Source organism: Hemiscyllium ocellatum, chromosome 9, assembly GCF_020745735.1.
Source record: "Hemiscyllium ocellatum isolate sHemOce1 chromosome 9, sHemOce1.pat.X.cur, whole genome shotgun sequence".
NCBI lineage: Eukaryota > Metazoa > Chordata > Chondrichthyes > Orectolobiformes > Hemiscylliidae > Hemiscyllium > Hemiscyllium ocellatum.
Window position 1 is genome coordinate 78863831 of NC_083409.1, and position 19332 is coordinate 78883162.

Here is a 19332-nt window from a genome sequence, read left to right on the forward strand (position 1 = left end):
GGCTGAAATCTAAAGTAATTGAGCTCCGATGAGCCACAAGTAATTCATCATTTGCTATCTTACTGAGGCACAAATTATATTTAAGTTGTACAGCTGTTTTCATATTTTGTACTTTAATGAAGCGTGGGTATGTGTGTGTGTCTATCCCTACTCTGGTCAACCATACTTCCTCCAATATCAGTTTTCTGTCTGTTTCAGTGGGGCTTGATTTGTTCTACTATTAGCTACCCAATTGTATTCATTAGCTTTCAAATTCTGAAAGGTTCCATCCTTGGCCTTTTTTTTTTCGTCACCTACTTGGTGCAATTTCCTATCATTTTCCAAAAACCATGAGTCTTAAGTTCCACTTGTCAGTTGGTGACATTAGCTGTGCATGTTAGCCATCTCTCAACTGAATCATTGCCTGTGCTTTCTCAGATTTAATATCCCAGCAACAACCTAACAGTAAGAGGTAATGTAGCAAGATTGAATGAAAATTATTAACATACAAATTCACAGTTTACCCAAATCTAACTTGAAAGTTGAACAACTGAAAATAAGGAAGTAAGATTTTTAACAGGATTTCTTGTAGATAAAGGTGTATTTTTGTGCTTGTTAACTACAATTTAAAATCTTCCTTTATGTTTTGAAAAGGGATGCCCCTCCATTACTTCCAAGTGACACGACACAAGGGTACAGGACTGTTAAGGCAAAGTTGGGGTGTAAAAAGGTCCGACCGTGGAAATGGATGCCTTTCACCAACCCAGCTAGGAAGGATGGTGCAATATTTTTCCATTGGAGACGGCTTGCAGATGAAGGCAAAGATTATCCTTTTGCAAGGTTTAATAAGGTAGAACACATCTAATAGTTGGCAAAACAATTACAAAAGACACGTTGTTCCTTGGGGTTGGAGAGGGGGAGGGGAGGGGATCAGAATGATGGGATAATGGCATAGTTATACATTGCTGAGAAAAGAAGCTATGATACAAGCCCATCACCTTTTTTTCTGGACAGGTTGCTAGATTGTTCTGCAGATTGTTTTACAAATTAGTAATGGTAAAATTTTATAATGTATTTTAGTTTGAGGTACTATATATGTACCTCTGTATGTGCCTGTCTAGACTGTAGTGTTAAAATAAAATGTAACATCCTTTTGCCCTTTGATTGCTGTGTGGTATTTTGTGAAATTGATGCATGTGAAGTATTAGCTGCAATTTTGCACCAGCTCATGTGATTATAAATAAGATCAGTAGGGATCTTGCACAGCTGTTACTGATATTTGAGCAATGGTGAAAAATGTGTCTTCCTTTTGCCAAGTAATCGGTGAGAGAAGTGGAATAGCCAAAGTCAGTAGCGATTCTTCGAATTATATCAAGCTTGTTGTTTGATTGAAAAAGGTTCTAAGTAAATTCAGAATAATTTTTTTTGTGGTTCTTAAGACAGTCCAGGTACCTGTATATTCAGAGCAGGAATACCAGATGTATCTACATGATGATGGATGGACCAAAGCAGAAACAGACCATCTCTTTGACCTCTGCAAACGCTTTGATCTCCGGTTTATTGTCATCCATGATCGCTATGACCACCAGCAGTTCAGGGTAAGTAAGGGAACAGTGAATGAATGAATATAATCCAAATGAATGCAAGATCATCTGGTTAGCTGTAAAATTGTAAAGGTTTGTTTTCTATTGAGCATGTTCAGTAAAGTACCAGCAGTCTTCTGTTTTATTTCATAAATTAGATCTAATTTAAAGTTGTGACTTTATTCTTGAAATCGCAACTTGTTCATTATTTATGTAAATGTTTTAGACTTGAATGTAGGGGGGTTGATCAGTAAGTTCACAAATCATGAAAACATTGGCAAAGTGGTGGTAAATAATGAGGAGGCTAGCCTTCAACTTTCAGAGAGTATGGACTGATTGATCAGATGAGTTAAATAAAAACTGAAAGAAATGCAGATGGCAGTTCTGAGGAAGGGTCACTTAACTTGAAATGTTAACTCTGATTTCTGTCCACAGATGCTGCCAGACTTGCTGAGCTTTTCCCATAATTTCTGTTTTTGTTGGTCAGATGACCTCATCAGTGATACACAGAATTTAATCTGGTTAAATGTGAGCTGATGCTCTTGATCAGGACAAACAAGGCAAGGGAATGCATGATGAGCTGTCGTACCCTGAGAACTGGTTAAGGTATCAGGGCTAGTAGATAAAATATGCAAAAGTGAGGACTATAGATGCTGGAATTCAGAGTCTAGATTAGAGTGGTGCTGGAAAAGCACAGTAGGTCAGGGAGCATCTGAGGAGTAGGAAAATCGACGTTTTGGGCAAAAGCCCTTCACCACACAGCTAGAAAGCCCAGGTTCAAGTCCCACCTCTTCCAGAGGAGTATGATCTCACTCTAGTAGATAAAATAGTTAAGAAGCCTTTATTAGTTGAGGCATGGAGTTTAAGAGCACAGTTATTATGCTGCAATTGTGTGAGATACTGGTTAGGCTGCATCTAGAACATTGTGTGAAGTTCTGGAATCCACATTACAGGAGGGATGTTATAGCATTGGAGAGGTAAAAACAATAACTGCAGATGCTGGAAACCAGATTCTGGATTAGTGGTGCTGGAAGAGCACAGCAGTTCAGGCAGCATCCGAGGAGCAGTAAAATCGACGTTTCGGGCAAAAGCCCTTCATCAGGAATAAAGGCAGACATAAGCTAGAGGAGAGTGGGGGTGGGGAGAAAGTAGCATAGAGTACAATAGGTGAGTGGGGGAGGGGATGAAGGTGATAGGTCAGGGAGGAGGGTGGATTGGGATAGGTGGGAAAGAAGATAGGCAGATCGGACAAGTCATGGGGACAGTGCTGAGCTGGAAGTTTGGAACTAGGGTGAGGTTGGGGAAGGGGAAATGAGGAAACTGTTGATGTCCACATTGATTCCCTGGGGTTGAAGTGTTCCGAGACGGAAGATGAGGCGTTCTTCCTCCAGGCGTCTGGTGGTGAAGGAGGCCCAGGACCTCCATGTCCTCGGCAGAGCGGGAGGGGGAGTTGAAATGTTGGGCCATGGGGCAGTGTGGTTGATTGGTGCGGGTGTCCTGAAGATGTTCCCTAAAGTGCTCTGCTAGGATGTGTCCAGTCTCCCCAATGTAGAGGAGACCGCATCGGGAGCAACGGATACAATAAATGATATTAGTGGATGTACGGGTAAAACTTTGATGGATGTGGAAGGCTCCTATAGGGCCTTGGATAGAGGTGAGGGAGGAGGTGTGGGCGCAGGTTTTGCAGTTCCTGCGGTGGCAGGGGAAGGTGCCAGGATGGGAGGGTGGGTTATAGGGGGGGGGCGTGGACCTGACTAGGTAGTCATGGAGGGAACAGTCTTTGCGGAAGGCGGAAAGGGGTGGGGAGGGAAATACATCCCTGGTGGTGGGGTCTTTTTGGAGGTGGCGGAAATGTCGGTGGATGATTTGGCTTATGCGAAGGTTGGTATGGTGGAAGGTGAGCACCAGGGGCATTCTGTCCTTGTTACAGTTGGAGGGGTGGGGTCAGAGAACATTTACCAGGATGTTGTCTGGGTTGGAGAGTTTCAGTTATGAAGAGAGATTGGACAGACTTAGGTTGTTTTCCTTGGAATGGAGGAGACTGAGGGGGAGGGGGGGGACATGATCGAGACGTATAAAATAATGAGGGGCATAGACAGGAAAATAAAAATTCCTCTTGATGGAGGGATCAATGACTAGAGGGCATAGATTAAAGTTAAGGGCAGAAAGTTTAGAGAAGATGTGAGGAAAATATTTTTTGCCCAGAGGGTGGTGAGAATCTGGAATTCAGTGCCTGTTATGGTGGTAGAGGCAGAAGCCATCTAAACATTTAAGAAATACTTATATGCACTTGTGATGTGAAAGCATGCAAGGCAATGGACCAAGTGCTGTAAAATGGGATTAGAATAGTTTTTGACTGGCGCAGATGAGATGGCCAAGAGAGCTGTTGGCCTATGACTTCAAGTGGATCATGCTTTCCCATTAGAATAGTGTAAATGTTGTAATAAGACCCTCTTTAGCAGAAACAAAAGATCAACGCATCTTACCATGAAAGTTGAAATACGTTATATTGCTAAATTTTGTAAACAAAGTACCTTTTTAAATATGAAATGCTTTAAAATATGTAAAAATGTATAATATCTCCTACTTGCTGCTGATCCTGTTTCCCAAATCTCCCTCCCTACCCTGTTGATTGCTGCAAATCATCTTGTCCCTGACTCTCTGAGGAGCAATCTCTCTGCCTCCCTGACTTATCCTCTCACCAAACTTCACTCCCTGATTCAATGTTTTGCTCTTTCCTCTCTCCTGAGCCTTTGTGCCTTTTTCTGTTCAAAATCCAGATCTGATCTGAAGCCAGAGTCAAGGTGCGGATTTACAGTTTTTGAGGATGCAAACATGGCAATCACTTTTTTTTTAAAATGACAGTCAAAATTGCTCCTCTTGTTATTCCTTGTAAAACCTTGCCTACAGTGGGGGTTCAGGAAAAGGAAGTGGTGAGGGAAAGCATTTAAAAAAACATGAATTTTAACAGCTCCAGCTTAATATATCAAACCATTGGGATCAGTACTTGCATAATGCTGAACATCCAGCTTTGTATTTGTATTGTATCTTGAACAATGAATACAGGTTCAGGAGACGAAAGTAGTGGGAGGATGAGTCCAGGTATGGGATGTTAATCAAGAGACTAGTTTGTGAACACAGAGACTGCAGCTGGGGTAAGAGTGGTGTGGTGTGAGAGAGAGGGGTTGGAAGATCATGGTGCAAATCTGATTGTGTGGCCTTTTGTCAGACTGGTAAGAAACCACATTAAAACAAATGTCGCTAAACGAGGTTATAGACCTCATTGTTTCATGTTAATATCAGTGAGGAAATGTTAAAGGGGGCAAAGTTAAATGTGGAGTAACTTCTAAAGTATTACCAACAGTTCAAACTGCATGTGTTCTTTATTCATAAATGATTTCTTCTATTACGAGCAATTACTATGTTATTTTAAGCTTCTGACCTTTACAATACGTATTATTGTTTGGAGCAGATGGTCAGATGACCTATGTCAAGATGCGGGCCATTGCTGAATTAACCATTAACAGGCATATAAAAATTGTACGACTCAACTAGCTTTCTGATTTTGATATAAAAATTATTTATTTCCTACTTCTGGGTGAAGAACCACCACCTGTCAGAATCACTGTTCATATCATTCACAAACTTTTCCCTGCACACCAAGATGTAGACTATTGACATATTCATGGTTATATTGATATATTTTGGGAAAAACAAGGGTCTCAGTACTGACCCCCCTACAAACCTTGCTCTAGCCCCCTAAAAATACTAATTGACCATTACTGTTGCCTATCACTCAATTTTTTAAAAAGCCATATTGGTAATATACTTGTATTTCATAAGTCATCACTTTCCTCACAGATCTGAAGTGTATCACTATCAAAAGCTTTCTAACCATGCATTAGTCTCATCAACCCTTTCTGTTACCTCTTCTAACAAAATTTCCAAGTTAATTAAATATGACACCCTTTAGAAGACCATGTTGGCTTTTCTATGTTAATTCACTTATTCCATTTACTACTAATTTATCCACGATATTTGTTTCCAGAAGCTTTTTCACCTTTGAAGTTAAAATGATTGGACTGTAATTGCTGGGCTTATCCTTGCAACCTTTTTTGAATAAGGGTATGATTTTGCAATTCTTCGATCTTTTTGCCACTTTCTTTCCCTCTTTTCCTTTCCTGATGCCTTGTACCCAGCAATATTTAACACCTAGAATTGTCCTTTCTTAAGCCAGGGCTTCATATTTCTAAATGGAAATCTGTAAATGTTTACTAAGATATATATTATCCGTACATTTATATAGATGCACAGTAATCTTGATTCATTTGTTTCTCCCTTACTCCAACTTCACCTATTGGCATACTATTCTCTATGGTCCTGATAACTGTCTCTTGAAGTATTTTATGAGCCCTTCTATTCTTCTCTAATATTCTCTCTTGATTCCTATACCTCTGCTAAGTTAGTCTAAAGCCCCCTCAGCAGCATTTGTAAAACACTCTTCAAGGAACTGAGTGCTAGCCCTGTTTAGGTGCAACCCACCCAGCTTGTTCACATGCCATCCTCCCTAGAGTCTGTCCCAGAGATCTGAAACATTCGCTTCGAGTTATAGAGATGTACAGCATAGAAACATACCCTTCAGTCCAACCAGTCCATGCCAATCATAATCTCAAACTAAACTAGTTCCACCTGCCCGAGTTTGGCCCATATCCCTCCAAACATTTCTTAGTCATGCCTCTTAAACATAACTGCACCTGCATCCATAATTCCTCTGGTTCATTTCACTGTGAACCATCTCTGTTTCTAAAAAAAAATGCCTTTTATCTTTTTTTTAAATCTTTCTCCTCTCACCTTAAAAATATGTCCCCTAGCCTTGAAATCACCCACCCTAGGGAAAAGACACCTGCGATTCACATTATCCATACCTCTTGATGAAGGCACCAGTCAATCTCCTATGCTATGGTGAAAAAAGGTCCCAACCTGTCCAGTCTCTCCTAATAACTCAAAACCTCCATCCCTGGCAACATCCTAGTAAATCTCACCAAAGCCCTGTATAACCTCAACATAACTTCCCAAATCCCACACTCAAACTTCTGACCAATGAACGTGTTTAGCATGCTTACCTTCTTAACCACCCTATCTATGTGTGATGCAAACTTTAAAGAATTATGTGCCTGAACCCCAAGGTCTTTCTGTTCTGCAACACTAACTAGGGCCCTACCATTAATTGTATAATTCCTATCTTTGTTTGTTTTACCAAAATGCAGTACCTCATATTTATCCAAATTAAACTCCATTCGCCCAATTGATCAAGATCTCTTTGTAATCATAGAAAACTTACTTCACTGTCAACTATGCCATCAATTTTGGTGTCATCCACAAGCTTATGAACGGTGTCTTCTATATTCACATCTAAATAATTTAAATAAATGACAAAGAAAAGTGGACCCAGCACCAATCCCTGTGTAACCATGCTGGTGACAGGCTTCCAGTCTGAAAAACAAACCCCAAGCTCCATCTTCTGTGTCCTGTCTTCAAGCCAATTTTGTATCCAGTTGGCAAGCTCACGCTGAATCCAATGTGATCTAATTTTATTAATTGGTTTACCATGCGGAACCTTATCAAAGGCTTTACTCCAAGTCCACGTAAACAATGTTTCCTGCTCTCTCCTCATCAATCTTCCTGGTTACTTATTCAAAACATTTGATCAGGTTTGCGAGACCCAATTTTCCTTGCATAAAACCATGCCGACTGTCCCTAATGATTCCTTGCATCCCCAAATGCATATACATTTTACCTTTCAGAATCATTTCCATCAATTATACCCACCACTGAAGTCAAACTCCCAGTTCTGTAGTTCCTAGGATTCTCCTTACACCCTTCTTAAGCAAAGGCATAAGTAGACATTCTGCAGTCATCTCTTATCTCACCTGTAGTTATAGATGATATAAACCATTCTGCAACATCTTTCCAGCTCATCATTCATCTGCTTTACCCTCCTATTTCTGTACTTTACCAACAGTCATTAATAATGATGAATGGTATTGTAGAAATATTCATTGATACCTGGCCTACATTTATCCATCAATCAAGATCACAAAAAAATACGAAGATTATTTGGCTATTATCACTTAGTATCTATGGGACCATGCTGTGCACAAATTGACTGCCGTATGCTCCTAACTTAGAACAAGTACTTAAAATCCTTGAGACATCCTGATTTCATAAAAGGCACTATAGAAATGCAAGTACTTGAGTCTTTATCCAGATTTTTAGCATAAATTTTGCTTTATAATTTATTTGAGACCATAACACACAGGAGTGGAAGTAGGGCCATTCGGCCCATCAAGTCCACTCCACAATTTAATCATGTCTGATGGGCATTTCAACTCCACTTACCCGCATGCTCCCCATAGTCCTGAATTCCTTGCAAGATCAAGAATTTATCAATCTCTGTCTTGAAAACATTTAATGCCCTGGCCTCCACTGTGGTCCATGGCAATGAATTCCACAGGCCCACCACTTTCTGGCTGAAGAAATATCTCCTCATTTCCATTCTAAATTGACCCCCTCTAATTCTAAGGCTGTGCCCATGGGTCCTAGTCTCCCCGCCTAATGGAAACAGCTTCCCATCGTCCACCATTTCTAAACCATGCATTATCTTGTAAGTTTCTATTATATCTCCCCTCAACCTTCTAAACTCTAATGAGTACAATCCTATGATCCTCAGTCATTCATTGTATGCTGGCCTATCATTCCAGGGATAATCCGTGTGAATCTCCGCTGGACATGCTGCAGTGCCATTATGTCCTTCCTGAGGTGTGGGGCCCAAAGTTGGTCACAGTATTCTAAATGGAACTTAACTAGAGTTACATTAAGTCTCAGAAGCACATCGCTGCTTTTGTATTCCAACCCTCTTGAGACCAATGACAATATGACATTTGCCTTCTTAATCACAGACTCAACCTGCAAGTTAACTTTCAGAGAATCCTGGCCTGGCACTCCCAGATCCCTTTGTACTTTGGCTTTATGAATTTTCTCACCGTTTAGAAATAGTCCATGCCTGTGTTCTTTTTCCCAAAGTACAAGACCTCGCATTTGCTTATATTGAATTTCATCAGCCAATTTCTGGACCACTCGCCTAAATTGTCTAAATCTTTCTGCAACCTCCCACCTCCTCAGTATTACCTGCCTGTCCATCTAACTTTGTATTATCAGCAGACTTTGCCAAAGTGTCGACATTCCATTCATCCAGGTCATTAATATATAAAGTGAACAGCTGCGGCCCCAACGCTGAACCCTGCGGGACACCACTTGTCATCGGCAGCCATTCCAAAAAAAGAACCTTTTATCCAAACTCTCTGTCTTCTGTCAGACAGCCAATCCTCAATTCATGCTACTAGCTCACCTTGAACACGATGGGCCCTCACCTTACTTAGCAGCCTCCCGTGAGGCACCTTATCAAAGGCTTTGTGGAAGTCAAGGTAGATAACAGCCACTGGGTTTCCCGGTCTAACCTACTTGTTACCTCTTCAAAGAATTCTAACAGATTTGTCTGGCGTGACCTCCCCTTACTAAATCCATACTGACTTGTTCTAATCCAATCCAACCATTAACAATGGATTATAGAATTTTGTCAAGAACTGAGGTTAGGCTAACCGGCTATAATTTTTCATCTTTTGTCTTGATCCTTTCTTGAAGAAGGGGGTTAAAACAGCGATTTTCAATCATCTGGGATTTTTCCCTGACTCCAGTGACTTTTAGAAGATCACAACCAACGCCTCCACCCTTGCCTCAGCCACTTCCCTCAGAACTCTAGGCTGTAGCTCATCAGGGCCAGGAGATTTATCAATCTTTAGACGTTTTAGCTTTTCTAGCACTTTCTCTTTTGTAGTGACTACTATACTTAACTCTGCCCCCTGACTTTCATTAATTGTTAGGATATTACTCATGTCTTCCACTGTGAAGACTGACGCAAAGTACTTATTAAGTTCTTCGGCTGTTTCCTTATCTCCCAACACTAGCCTGCCAACATCAATTTGAAACAGCCCTATTTCTGCTTTTGCTTCTTGTTTGTTTCTTATGTATTTAAAAAAAACTTTTACTACCATTTCTAATATTACTGGCTAGCCTACCTTCATATTTGATCCTCTCCTTCCTTATTTCTCTCTTTGTTATCCTCTGTTTGTTTGTTTTTGTAGCCTTCCCAATCTTCTGATTTTCCCAGTGCTCTTGGCCACTTTAAAGGATCTCTTTGATACATTTCCTGACTTCCTTTGTCAGCCATGGCTGTCTAATCACCCCCTGGATAATCCATCTTTTCTTTTGGGATGAAGCTCTATACTCTGTCCTCAATTATACCCAGAAACCCTTGCCATTGTTGCTCTACTGTGTTCCCTGCTATCCTCTGCTTTCGGTCACTTTTCATCAGTTTCTCTCTCCTGCCCCTGTAACTACCTTTATTTAACTGTACCACCATTACATCCAATTTTGTCTGCTCTCTTTGACTGAATTCTACCATATTATGATCGCTGCCTCTTAAATGTTCCCTTACTTTAAGATCTTTTATAAAGTCTGGTTCCCCTCCCCCCACCTTGTCTCAGTCCCAACCCTCGAACTCAGCACCACCTTCCTAATCTGCAATCTTCTTCCTGACCTCTCCGCCCCCACCCCCACCCCCACTCCGGCCTATCACCCTCACCTTAACCTCCTTCCACCTATCACATTTCCAACGCCCCTTCCCCAAGTCCCTCCTCCCTACCTTTTATCGTGGCCTGCTTGGCACACTTTCCTCATTCCTGAAGAAGGGCTCATGCCCGAAACATCAATTCTCCTGCTCCTTGGATGCTGTCTGACCTGCTGTGCTTTTCCAGCAACACATTTTCAGCTCCTCATCATATAGCACTAAGTCCAGAATAGCTTGCTCCCTTGTGAGCTCCATCACAAGTCGTTCCAAAAGCCATCCTGTAAACATTCCATGAATTCCCTTTCTTTGGATCCACCGGCAACATTATTCACCCACCTTGCATTTTGAAGTCCCCCATGATCACCGTGACCTTGCCTTTCCACATGTACTATCTATTTCCTGCCCACTGTTAGGAGGTCTGTACTGCTTATCTTTTCATTTAACTCTATACTCCCTGTCAAGGATTTAATCAAGGATAAAACAGATTTGAGAAGCCAGTAACAAGTGAACATTTCTCACATGTTAGTTGCAGTTTTTCCTTAATAAAATGTCAACTCCCCAACCCAAACTTCAGTTTCAACCAAAGCTGATTACATAGTAATATTCCAAATCAACAATGCATATTCCCCCTAAATATATATTTGCCAGATTTTTCAAAGATTGTCAATCAAACCCAGATTCTGTTATCCTGGTAGATCTCTTGTAGGGTAGAACAATCAGGAAACGTAAACCACCACACCTTTTCACAGCAGTCAGTTGTCATACTCTCAGATTTCTTGTAAAGATAATGTGAGTGACATAACAAGAAAACACTGTCACCAGTCATAAAGGTTAGGTTTAAGAAAGAAAAGAGAAGCTCATGGCAGATACCAATAGTTCTTTACAGCAGAGTCCTTAGAACTTTAAAAAGTGTGGGGCAAATTCGGAAAGCAAAGAATGTATGAGAAAGCATTAACAGGTAGGATAAAGGAAAACCGAAAAGGATTTTTAAAAAAAATGTATAAAAAGCAAGAGAATACGTTGGGAAAGATTAGGGACTGGTGCAAAAATAAAACTGGAAAAGCAACTGAATCATAGCTTACAATAGAAATTAGGAATAGTATTAGATCCAATGAGGAGACATATAAAATTGTCAGAAAAAAAGCAGCAGGCAATGGGAGCATTTTTGAATTTGACAGAAGAGGATAAAAGCTTTGATCAATTGAAGAAAATAAAGTATGATAGTAATATTGCAAGGAATGTAAAAACTGACCATAAAAGCTTCTATAAATATGTGAAGAGAAAAAAAGATTAATAAAGATAAGTGTACATCCCTTACAGTCATAAACTGGGAAATTATAATAGGGAGCAAAGAACATAGAATATTACAGCGCAGTACAGGCCCTTCGGCGCTCAATGTTGCGTCGATCTGTGGAACCAATCTGGAGCCCATCTAACATACACTATTCCATTCTATGCAATGACCATTTAAATGTCCTTAAACTTACCGTGTCTACTACTATTGCAGACACTGCATTCCATGCCCCTACTCTCTCTGAATAAAGAAACAACCTCTTACATCTGTTCTATATCTGTCGCCCCTCAATTTAAAGCTATGTCTCCTCGTGCTAGCCATCACCATCCAAGGTAAAAGGCTCTCACTGTCCACCCTGTCTAACCTTCTGATTATCTTATGTCTCAATTAAGTCACCTCTCCAACTTCTTCTCTAATGAAAACAGCCTCAAGTTCCTCGGCCTTTCCTCATAAGACCTTCCCTCTATACCAGGCAACATCCTAGTAAATCTCTTCTGAACTCTTTCCAAAGCTTCCACATCCTTCCTATATTGCGGTGACCAGAACTGTAAGCAGTACTCCAAATGTGGCTGCACCAGAGTTTTGTGCAGCTGCAACATGATCTCGTGGTTCTGAAACTCAGTCCCTCTACCAATAATAGCTAATGCACCATGTGCCTTCTTACCAACCCAATCAAGGATTTATGTACTTGGACACCAAGATCTCTCTGCTCATCTACACTACCAAGAATCTTACCATTAGCCCAGTACTCTGCATTCCTGTTACTCCTTCCAATGTGAATCACCTCACACTTTTCCATATTAAACTCCATTTGCCACCTCTCAGCCCAGCTCTGCAGCCTACCTATGTCTCTCTGTTAACCTACAGCATCCTTTGTCACTGTCCACAACTGTACTGACCTTAGTGTGATCTGCAAATTTACTAACCCATCCTTCTATGCCCTCATTCAGATCATTTATAAAAATGACAAACAACAGTGGATCCAAAACAAATCCTTGTGGGACCTCATTAGTAGCTGAACTCCAGGATAAATATTTCCCATCAGCCACTACCCTCTGTCTTCTTTCAGCAAGTTAATTTCTGATACAAACCGCTAAATCTTCCTCAATCCTATGCCTCCGTATTTTGTGCAGTAGCCTATCATGGGGAACCTTATCAAATGCCTTACTGAAATCCATATACACCACATCAACCGCTTTACCCTCATCTACCTCAAAGAACTCAATGAGGTTTGTGAGGCACGACCTACCCTTCACAAAACAGTGTTATCAACTTATTCCTCTCTCGATGATTATAAAGTCCTATCTGTTATAACACTTTCCAATACTTTACCACAATCGAAGTAAGGCTCACTGGTCTATAATTTCCAGAGTTGTCTCTACTCTCTCTCTTGAACAAAGGAACAACATTTGCTATCCTCCAGTCTTCTGACACTTTTCCTGTAGACAATGACAACATAAAGATCAAAGACAAAGGCTTGGCAATCTCCTCCCTCGTTTCCCCGAGAATCCTCGGATAATGGCAGAATAATTGAACATGGAAGGCAAATAGCAGAATAATTGAACACGGAACTTCAGTCCATCTTAAGAAAAGACAGCATAGATAACCCAGAAATATTACAGAATCAAGGGTTTAGTGAGAGGGAGGAATTGAGGGAAATTGGTATTCGTAAGAAAATAGTACTAGGAAATGTAATAGTGTTCCAAAACTGACAAATTCACATGGCCTGATCATCTGCACCCAGAGGACTAAAGGGAAGTTGCCCTGGAAATGATAAATGGATTGGTGGTCAAAATTCTATCTTCTGTGGAGCAGTTCTTACAGATTGAAGGGCGGGAAAAGTAACCCCATTATTTAAAAAGGGAGGGAGAGATAAAGAAACTTGAATTACTGAGCAGTTAGCTTCACATCAGTAGTGGTGCAAATGTATAATCTCTTATAAAAGTTATGATAACACAACACTGGAATGCATTGACAGGACTGGACAGAGCCAGCATGGGTTCATGAAAGGCAAATCATGTTTAATAAATCTACTGGAATTTTTTGAAGATGTAACTAGCAGAACAGATGAAGAAGAACTAGTGGATGTGGTATATTTAGATTGGGTAATATGTTGGCATGGATTGAGAATTGATTGACAGACATGAACAAAGAATGGGGAATAAATGGATCTTTTTCTAGAAGGTAGGCAGTGACTAGTGGGGAACCACGAGGATCATTGCTATTCAGTGGGCCCAAACTTTTCAGTAGATATGAGCTAGACAAGGGTATCAAATGCAGCATTTTCAAGTTTGATGATGACACAAATCTGGGTGAGGTTGTGAGGAGGATACAAGGAGTCTTCATGGTGATTTAAACAAGTTGAGTTAGTGGGCAAACACATAGCTGATTGAAGTATGATATGTCTAAATATTAAGTTTCATGTGAAAAACCAGCTGAGTATTACTTAAACAGTGATATATTGGGAAACTTCAATGTGCAGGGAATCTTGGTATTCTTGTTCACCAGGCAGTGAAAGTACACAGGCAGGTGTGGCAAGTAATTAGGAAGGCAAATGGTATACTGGCTTTCATTGCAACAGGATTTGGATTCGGGGATGTTTTAACTGCAGTCATCCAGGGCCTTGGCGAGCCCGTAGCTGGAGTACAGCACGCAGTTTTGGTCTCTCTACCTAAGAAATATGCCTGCCATAGGAGTGCAGCAGAGGTACACTAGGCTGATAATGGACCTGTCCTGTGAAGAGACATTAAAGTTTAGAAGGATGAGATGGGATCTGACCGAAAAATTTTTAAATCCTCCCTGGCCACTGGTGAGGTGGAGGGCTGCTACCATTGTCCAGTTACTATAAAAGGGAGGATGGGTGGACCAGGAAATTACTGGCTTCTCAGTCTAACCTTTATGTAGGAGGAGTTATTAGAAAGAAATCTGAGGATAAAAATATGCTTGCACTTGCGGAGTCACAATGATTTGTTATAGAAAGGTTGAGTTAAATAAATTTGATTTCAGTGTTTTGCTAAAGTAAGAGGCTTGTTGATTTAGATAATTGATATGCTCTTCATGGACATTAGCAAAGCTATTGTTAAGGTCCCATATGGCAGACTGGTCAAGAAACAAAGGTCCATTGGGATCCAAGGCAAAGTAGCACATTGGATCCATGAGAGACAAGAATCAGGGGGTGATAGTAAAATGTTTCTGTGACCGGAAGTCTTTCCAGTGGGATTCTGCCGGACTTGGTGCTAGGCACCTGTTGTTTGTAGTGTACAGTAATGATTTGGACTTAATGTATGGATCAGAAAAGATTTACAAGGATGTTGATAGGATTGGAGAGTTTGAGCTATTGGGCCAGGCTGAATAGGTTGTTTTTCTTCTGTGGATCATCAGAGGCTAAGGAGTTCCTTATAGAGGTTTATAAAATCACAAGAGGCATGGATAGGGCACATAACCATGATTTTTTTCCCAGGGTAGGGGAATCCAAAACTAGAGGCCATAGGTTAAAGGTGAGAGGGACAAGATTTAAAAGGGATCTAAGGGGCAACTTTTTCATGTAGAGGCTGGTGTGTAAATGGAAGGAGCTGCCAGAGGAAGTGGTGGACGCAGGTACAGTTACAACATTTAGAAGTCATCTGGATGGGTACATGAATAGGAAGCATTTAGAGGGATATGAGCCAAATGATGGCCAATGGCACTAAGTCGGTTTAGGATATCTGGTCAGCACGGATGAGCTGGACTGAAGCGTCTGTTTCCTTTCAGACTCTATGTATGGGATATAATCAAGATGTTGTGGATGACACAAAATTGGTGAGGCCATAAATAGTGAAAAAAAATCTGCAAAGTGCAGGTGTTTATTAATGGTCTGGTTAACTTCGAAGAGCACTAGCAAATGGAATCCAAACCAGAAATGATTGAGGTAATGCGCTGGGCAGCTAACGAGACAAGGAATTGCACTTTAAACGAGAGGACCCTGGAAAGTACTGAAAGTCAAAGGGATGTCAGTGTGCATATAAAGAACAAAACAGAACAGGAATAGGCCTTATGTCCACCAAGCTTGCCCTGACACATTTTGCCCTTCCATACTAAAGCTGTTATCATGTGCAGGATCTGTATTCCTCTATTCCCCTCCTTTTCATGTATCCATCCAAGTGTTTCTTAAATGCAGCTGTTGTATCTGCTTTCATCACTTCCTCTGGCAGTTCTGGCACAGATATTGATATAGAGTCAGAAGTAGAATCGATGTGGTTAGAGTTGCCAGAGGGGAAAAAAGATTCTGATGGGAGTTGTAGTCAGGCCTCCAGACAGTATCTGCAGATTCCAGAAGAGAGTATGGCAGGTAGGTAATGGGAAGGTTAAGAAAGCATATGGGATATTTGTATTCCAAACCTTGATGATTATAAAGGGAAGAGAAAGGAGATTAGACTGGAACCCTGTTTAAGAATGAGGTAAATACACTTCCGTGGCTCATGGACTTAAGATATTGAGCTCAGTGATCAGCCATGATCACGATTTAATGGCAGAACAGGTTTGAGAGGTTGAATGGCCTACTCCATTTCTTATTTTCTATGTTTCTTAATTAGTATAGAACCTTGGTTAGGTCACAGTTGAAGTACTGCATACAGTTCTGGTCACCAAATTATTGTAAAGATGTTCTTATGTTAGAGAAGGTGTGGATGAAATTTACCAGGATGCTGTCTGGAGGGTCTGAGAGAGGAAAGATTGCATAAGCTGGGGTTATTTAATTGGACCAGCTAAGGTTGAGATGGGGCCTAGTAGAGGTCTGTAAGATTGACGGGCATAGATAGTATGGGTAGGAAGGCACTTTTTCCATTAGTAGAGGTATTAATAATCAGCAAGCCTAGATTTAAGGTAAGAGGTAAAGGCTAAGAAGAAAGTTGATGAGGGTCAGAAAATACCATCAGCCTTGTAGCAACTTGCTTTAAATTGATAGGGCTTTAAATTAAATAGTGTTAGGGGGTGGGTGCTTTGGTACAGCATGGACACTTATGGAAAATGTTAAAGTGGGCTTGGGCTCAGCAGTGGTTATTAAAGTTTCTAAAACAAGTAATCGGACAGAGAATTTGGAAAGGGTCAGGAGTCTAACTTCAGGCACAGATAGGGGGACAACATTGAGAAGGAGGGCAGTCAATGCAGGATTGAGGATGTTGTACTTAAATGCATGCATAAATAAAACAAAGTAAACTGAGCTTGTAGCGCAGATTGAAATTGGCAGGTATCATGATGTGGGTATCACAGAGATGTGGCTGCATGGAGATCGGGTGGAAACTAAATATTCAAGCATGCATGTTCTTTTGAAAGGAGAGGCAGATGGGCAGAGGGGTGGGTTTGTCTTGTTCGTAAGAAATTGAATTAAATTGATAATAAGAATTGATATAAAGTCAGAAGGCATAAAATCTGTGTGGGTAGAGTTGGGAAACCGCAAAGAGAAAAAGATTCTGTTGGGAGTTGTGTACAGGCCTCCAAGCAGTAGTCAGAGTTTGGAAGAAAACTCAGACGACTGACTGTGTGGAGTTTGCACGTTCTCCCCCTGTCTGCGTGGGTTTCCTCCGGGTGCTCCGGTTTCCTCCCACAGTCCAAAGATGTGCGGGCCAGGTGAATTGGCCATGCTAAATTGCCCGTAGTGTTAGGTAAGGGGTAAATGTAGGGGTATGGGTGAGTTGCGCTTCGGCGGGTCGGTGTGGACTTGTTGGGCCGAAGGGCCTGTTTCCACACTGTAAGTAATCTAATCTAATCTAAGTAACCTAATCTAAATCAAGAAAGTGCCTTTCTTACATGCCTTTTCTATTACGTTAATCATGGGAGATTTCAATATGCATGTGAATTGGGAAACTTCAAGTTGGTAGTGGATTTCAACAAAAAGGATTTTGGAATATCTACAAGATTTTTTTGATCAGCTTGTCATAGAGCTGTCTTGGGAATAGGCAGTTCTGTATTTGGTGATGTACAATGAAGCAGACTTGATTAGCATGCTTAAGGTGAAGGAATCTCCAAGGGACAGTGACTGTAATAAATTCACCCTGTAGTTTAAGAGGTAGAAGATGGAATCAGACACAATGGGATTACAATTGAGTGAAGATAACTGCAAAGACATGAAAGAGGAACAGAGTTGATTGGAAGAATAGCCTAGCAGAGAAGGTGCAGCAATGGCAGGAGTATCTGGCGGTAATTTTGGAGGCACGGCAGAAATTCTTGCCAAGGAATAAGAAACATACTGAGGGCTGAGGGGAGGATGAGGCAACCGTGGCTGACAAGATGAAACAGATACAGCATAAAAGCAAATGAAAAAGCATAGGATGTGCTGAAGCTTAGTAAGAAACCTTTAAACATTAGCAGAGGATAACTGAAAAAGTAATAAAGGGGAAGACGATGAAATCAGAGTATGGTAATTAGTAAAATAGATGAAGATTGCAAGAGCTTTTTAAATATCTAAAAGGAAAGAGAGAAGCAAGAATGGACATTGGACCATTGGAAAATGAAGCTGGAGAATTAGTAAATGGGAACAAAGAAGTGGCGGAGGAACTGAATAGGTACTTTGCATAAATTTTCACAGAGGAAGACGCCCTTCTTAAACAGTGGCACCACATTTGCCAACCTCCAGTCTTCCGGCACCTCACCTGTGACGATTGATGATGGATTCCTGAAGAAGGATTTATGCCCAAAACATCGATTCTCCTGCTCCTTGGATGCTGCCTGCCCTGCTGTGCTTTTCCAGCAACACGTTTTTCAGCTCTGATCTCCAGCATCTGCAGTCCTCATTTTCTCCCACTATCAATGGGTAAGAGCCCAGGAATCACTTCTCTGGCTTCCCACAGTGTTCTCGGGTACACCTGATCAGGTCCTGGGGATTTATCCACCTTTACCTGTTTCAAGACATCCAGCACTTCCTCCTCTGTAATCTGGACATTTTGCAAGGTGTCACTATCTATTTCCCTACAGTCTATATCTTCAATATCCTTTTCCACAGTAAATACTGATGCGAAACATTCATTTAGTATCTCCCCCATTTTCTGCGGCTCCACACAAAGGCCACCTTGCTGATCTTTGAGGGGCCCTATGACATCTCTATGACTCTATGACCAGCAGCAGACTGAGATTTGGGGGCAGAGGTGAGTGCAGTGACCAACAATAAAGAGAAGGTTAAAAAAACAAAGTTGCAGGAGAAACTCAGCACATCTGGCAGCATCTGTGAAGAGAAATGAGTTAGCTTTCTATCTCGTGACCCTTCCTTAGAACTGATGGTAGCTAGGAAAATTACATATACATATAGATAGGGTCAGGGGAAGGGGCAAGGAATAAACGATAAGTGGGGATCGAGACCAGAGAGAGAACACTTGGACAGACAAAGGAGTGGATAACAATCTGCTTAGGAGAGTGAATAGCTGTTAATGGAGACTGTTAATGATTAACAACAGGTACTGTGTCATGACAAACTATATGATAACAAGGCCTAATGTGTTGACTTTTGGGCTAGGACATAGGAGAGCTCTGGCCCTAAAACTATTGAATATGATATTGAGTCTGGATGGCTGCAGGGTCCCTGATAAAATATGAAAGAAATAAAACCAAAAAAGAAACTGCATATTTATGAGAATACATTTTGTATTAATAAAATGACTTTTAATAAAGGGCTAAGTTAGGTGACCATGAGAATGAATGTATCCAAGCAAAGATGATCAGTTAGGAGAAAGTGAGGACTGCAGATGCGAGAGATCAGAGTCGAGAGTGGGGTGCTGGAAAAGCACCATAGGTCAGGCAGATTCCTGATGAAGGAAACATCA

At 41.0% G+C, this 19332-nt stretch overlaps 1 protein-coding gene across 2 annotated transcripts in view; it reads left to right on the plus strand.

Moving 5' to 3' along the window:
- The window catches only part of dmap1 (DNA methyltransferase 1 associated protein 1), an 84306-nt gene that overhangs the window by 30789 nt on the left and 34185 nt on the right, over positions 1-19332 (plus strand). For both annotated transcript variants that reach the window (XM_060829866.1, XM_060829867.1), the window contains exons 4-5: positions 634-829; positions 1419-1577. In XM_060829866.1, the coding sequence (XP_060685849.1) occupies positions 634-829; positions 1419-1577 (355 nt within the window). The remainder of the gene's footprint in view (positions 1-633; positions 830-1418; positions 1578-19332) is intronic.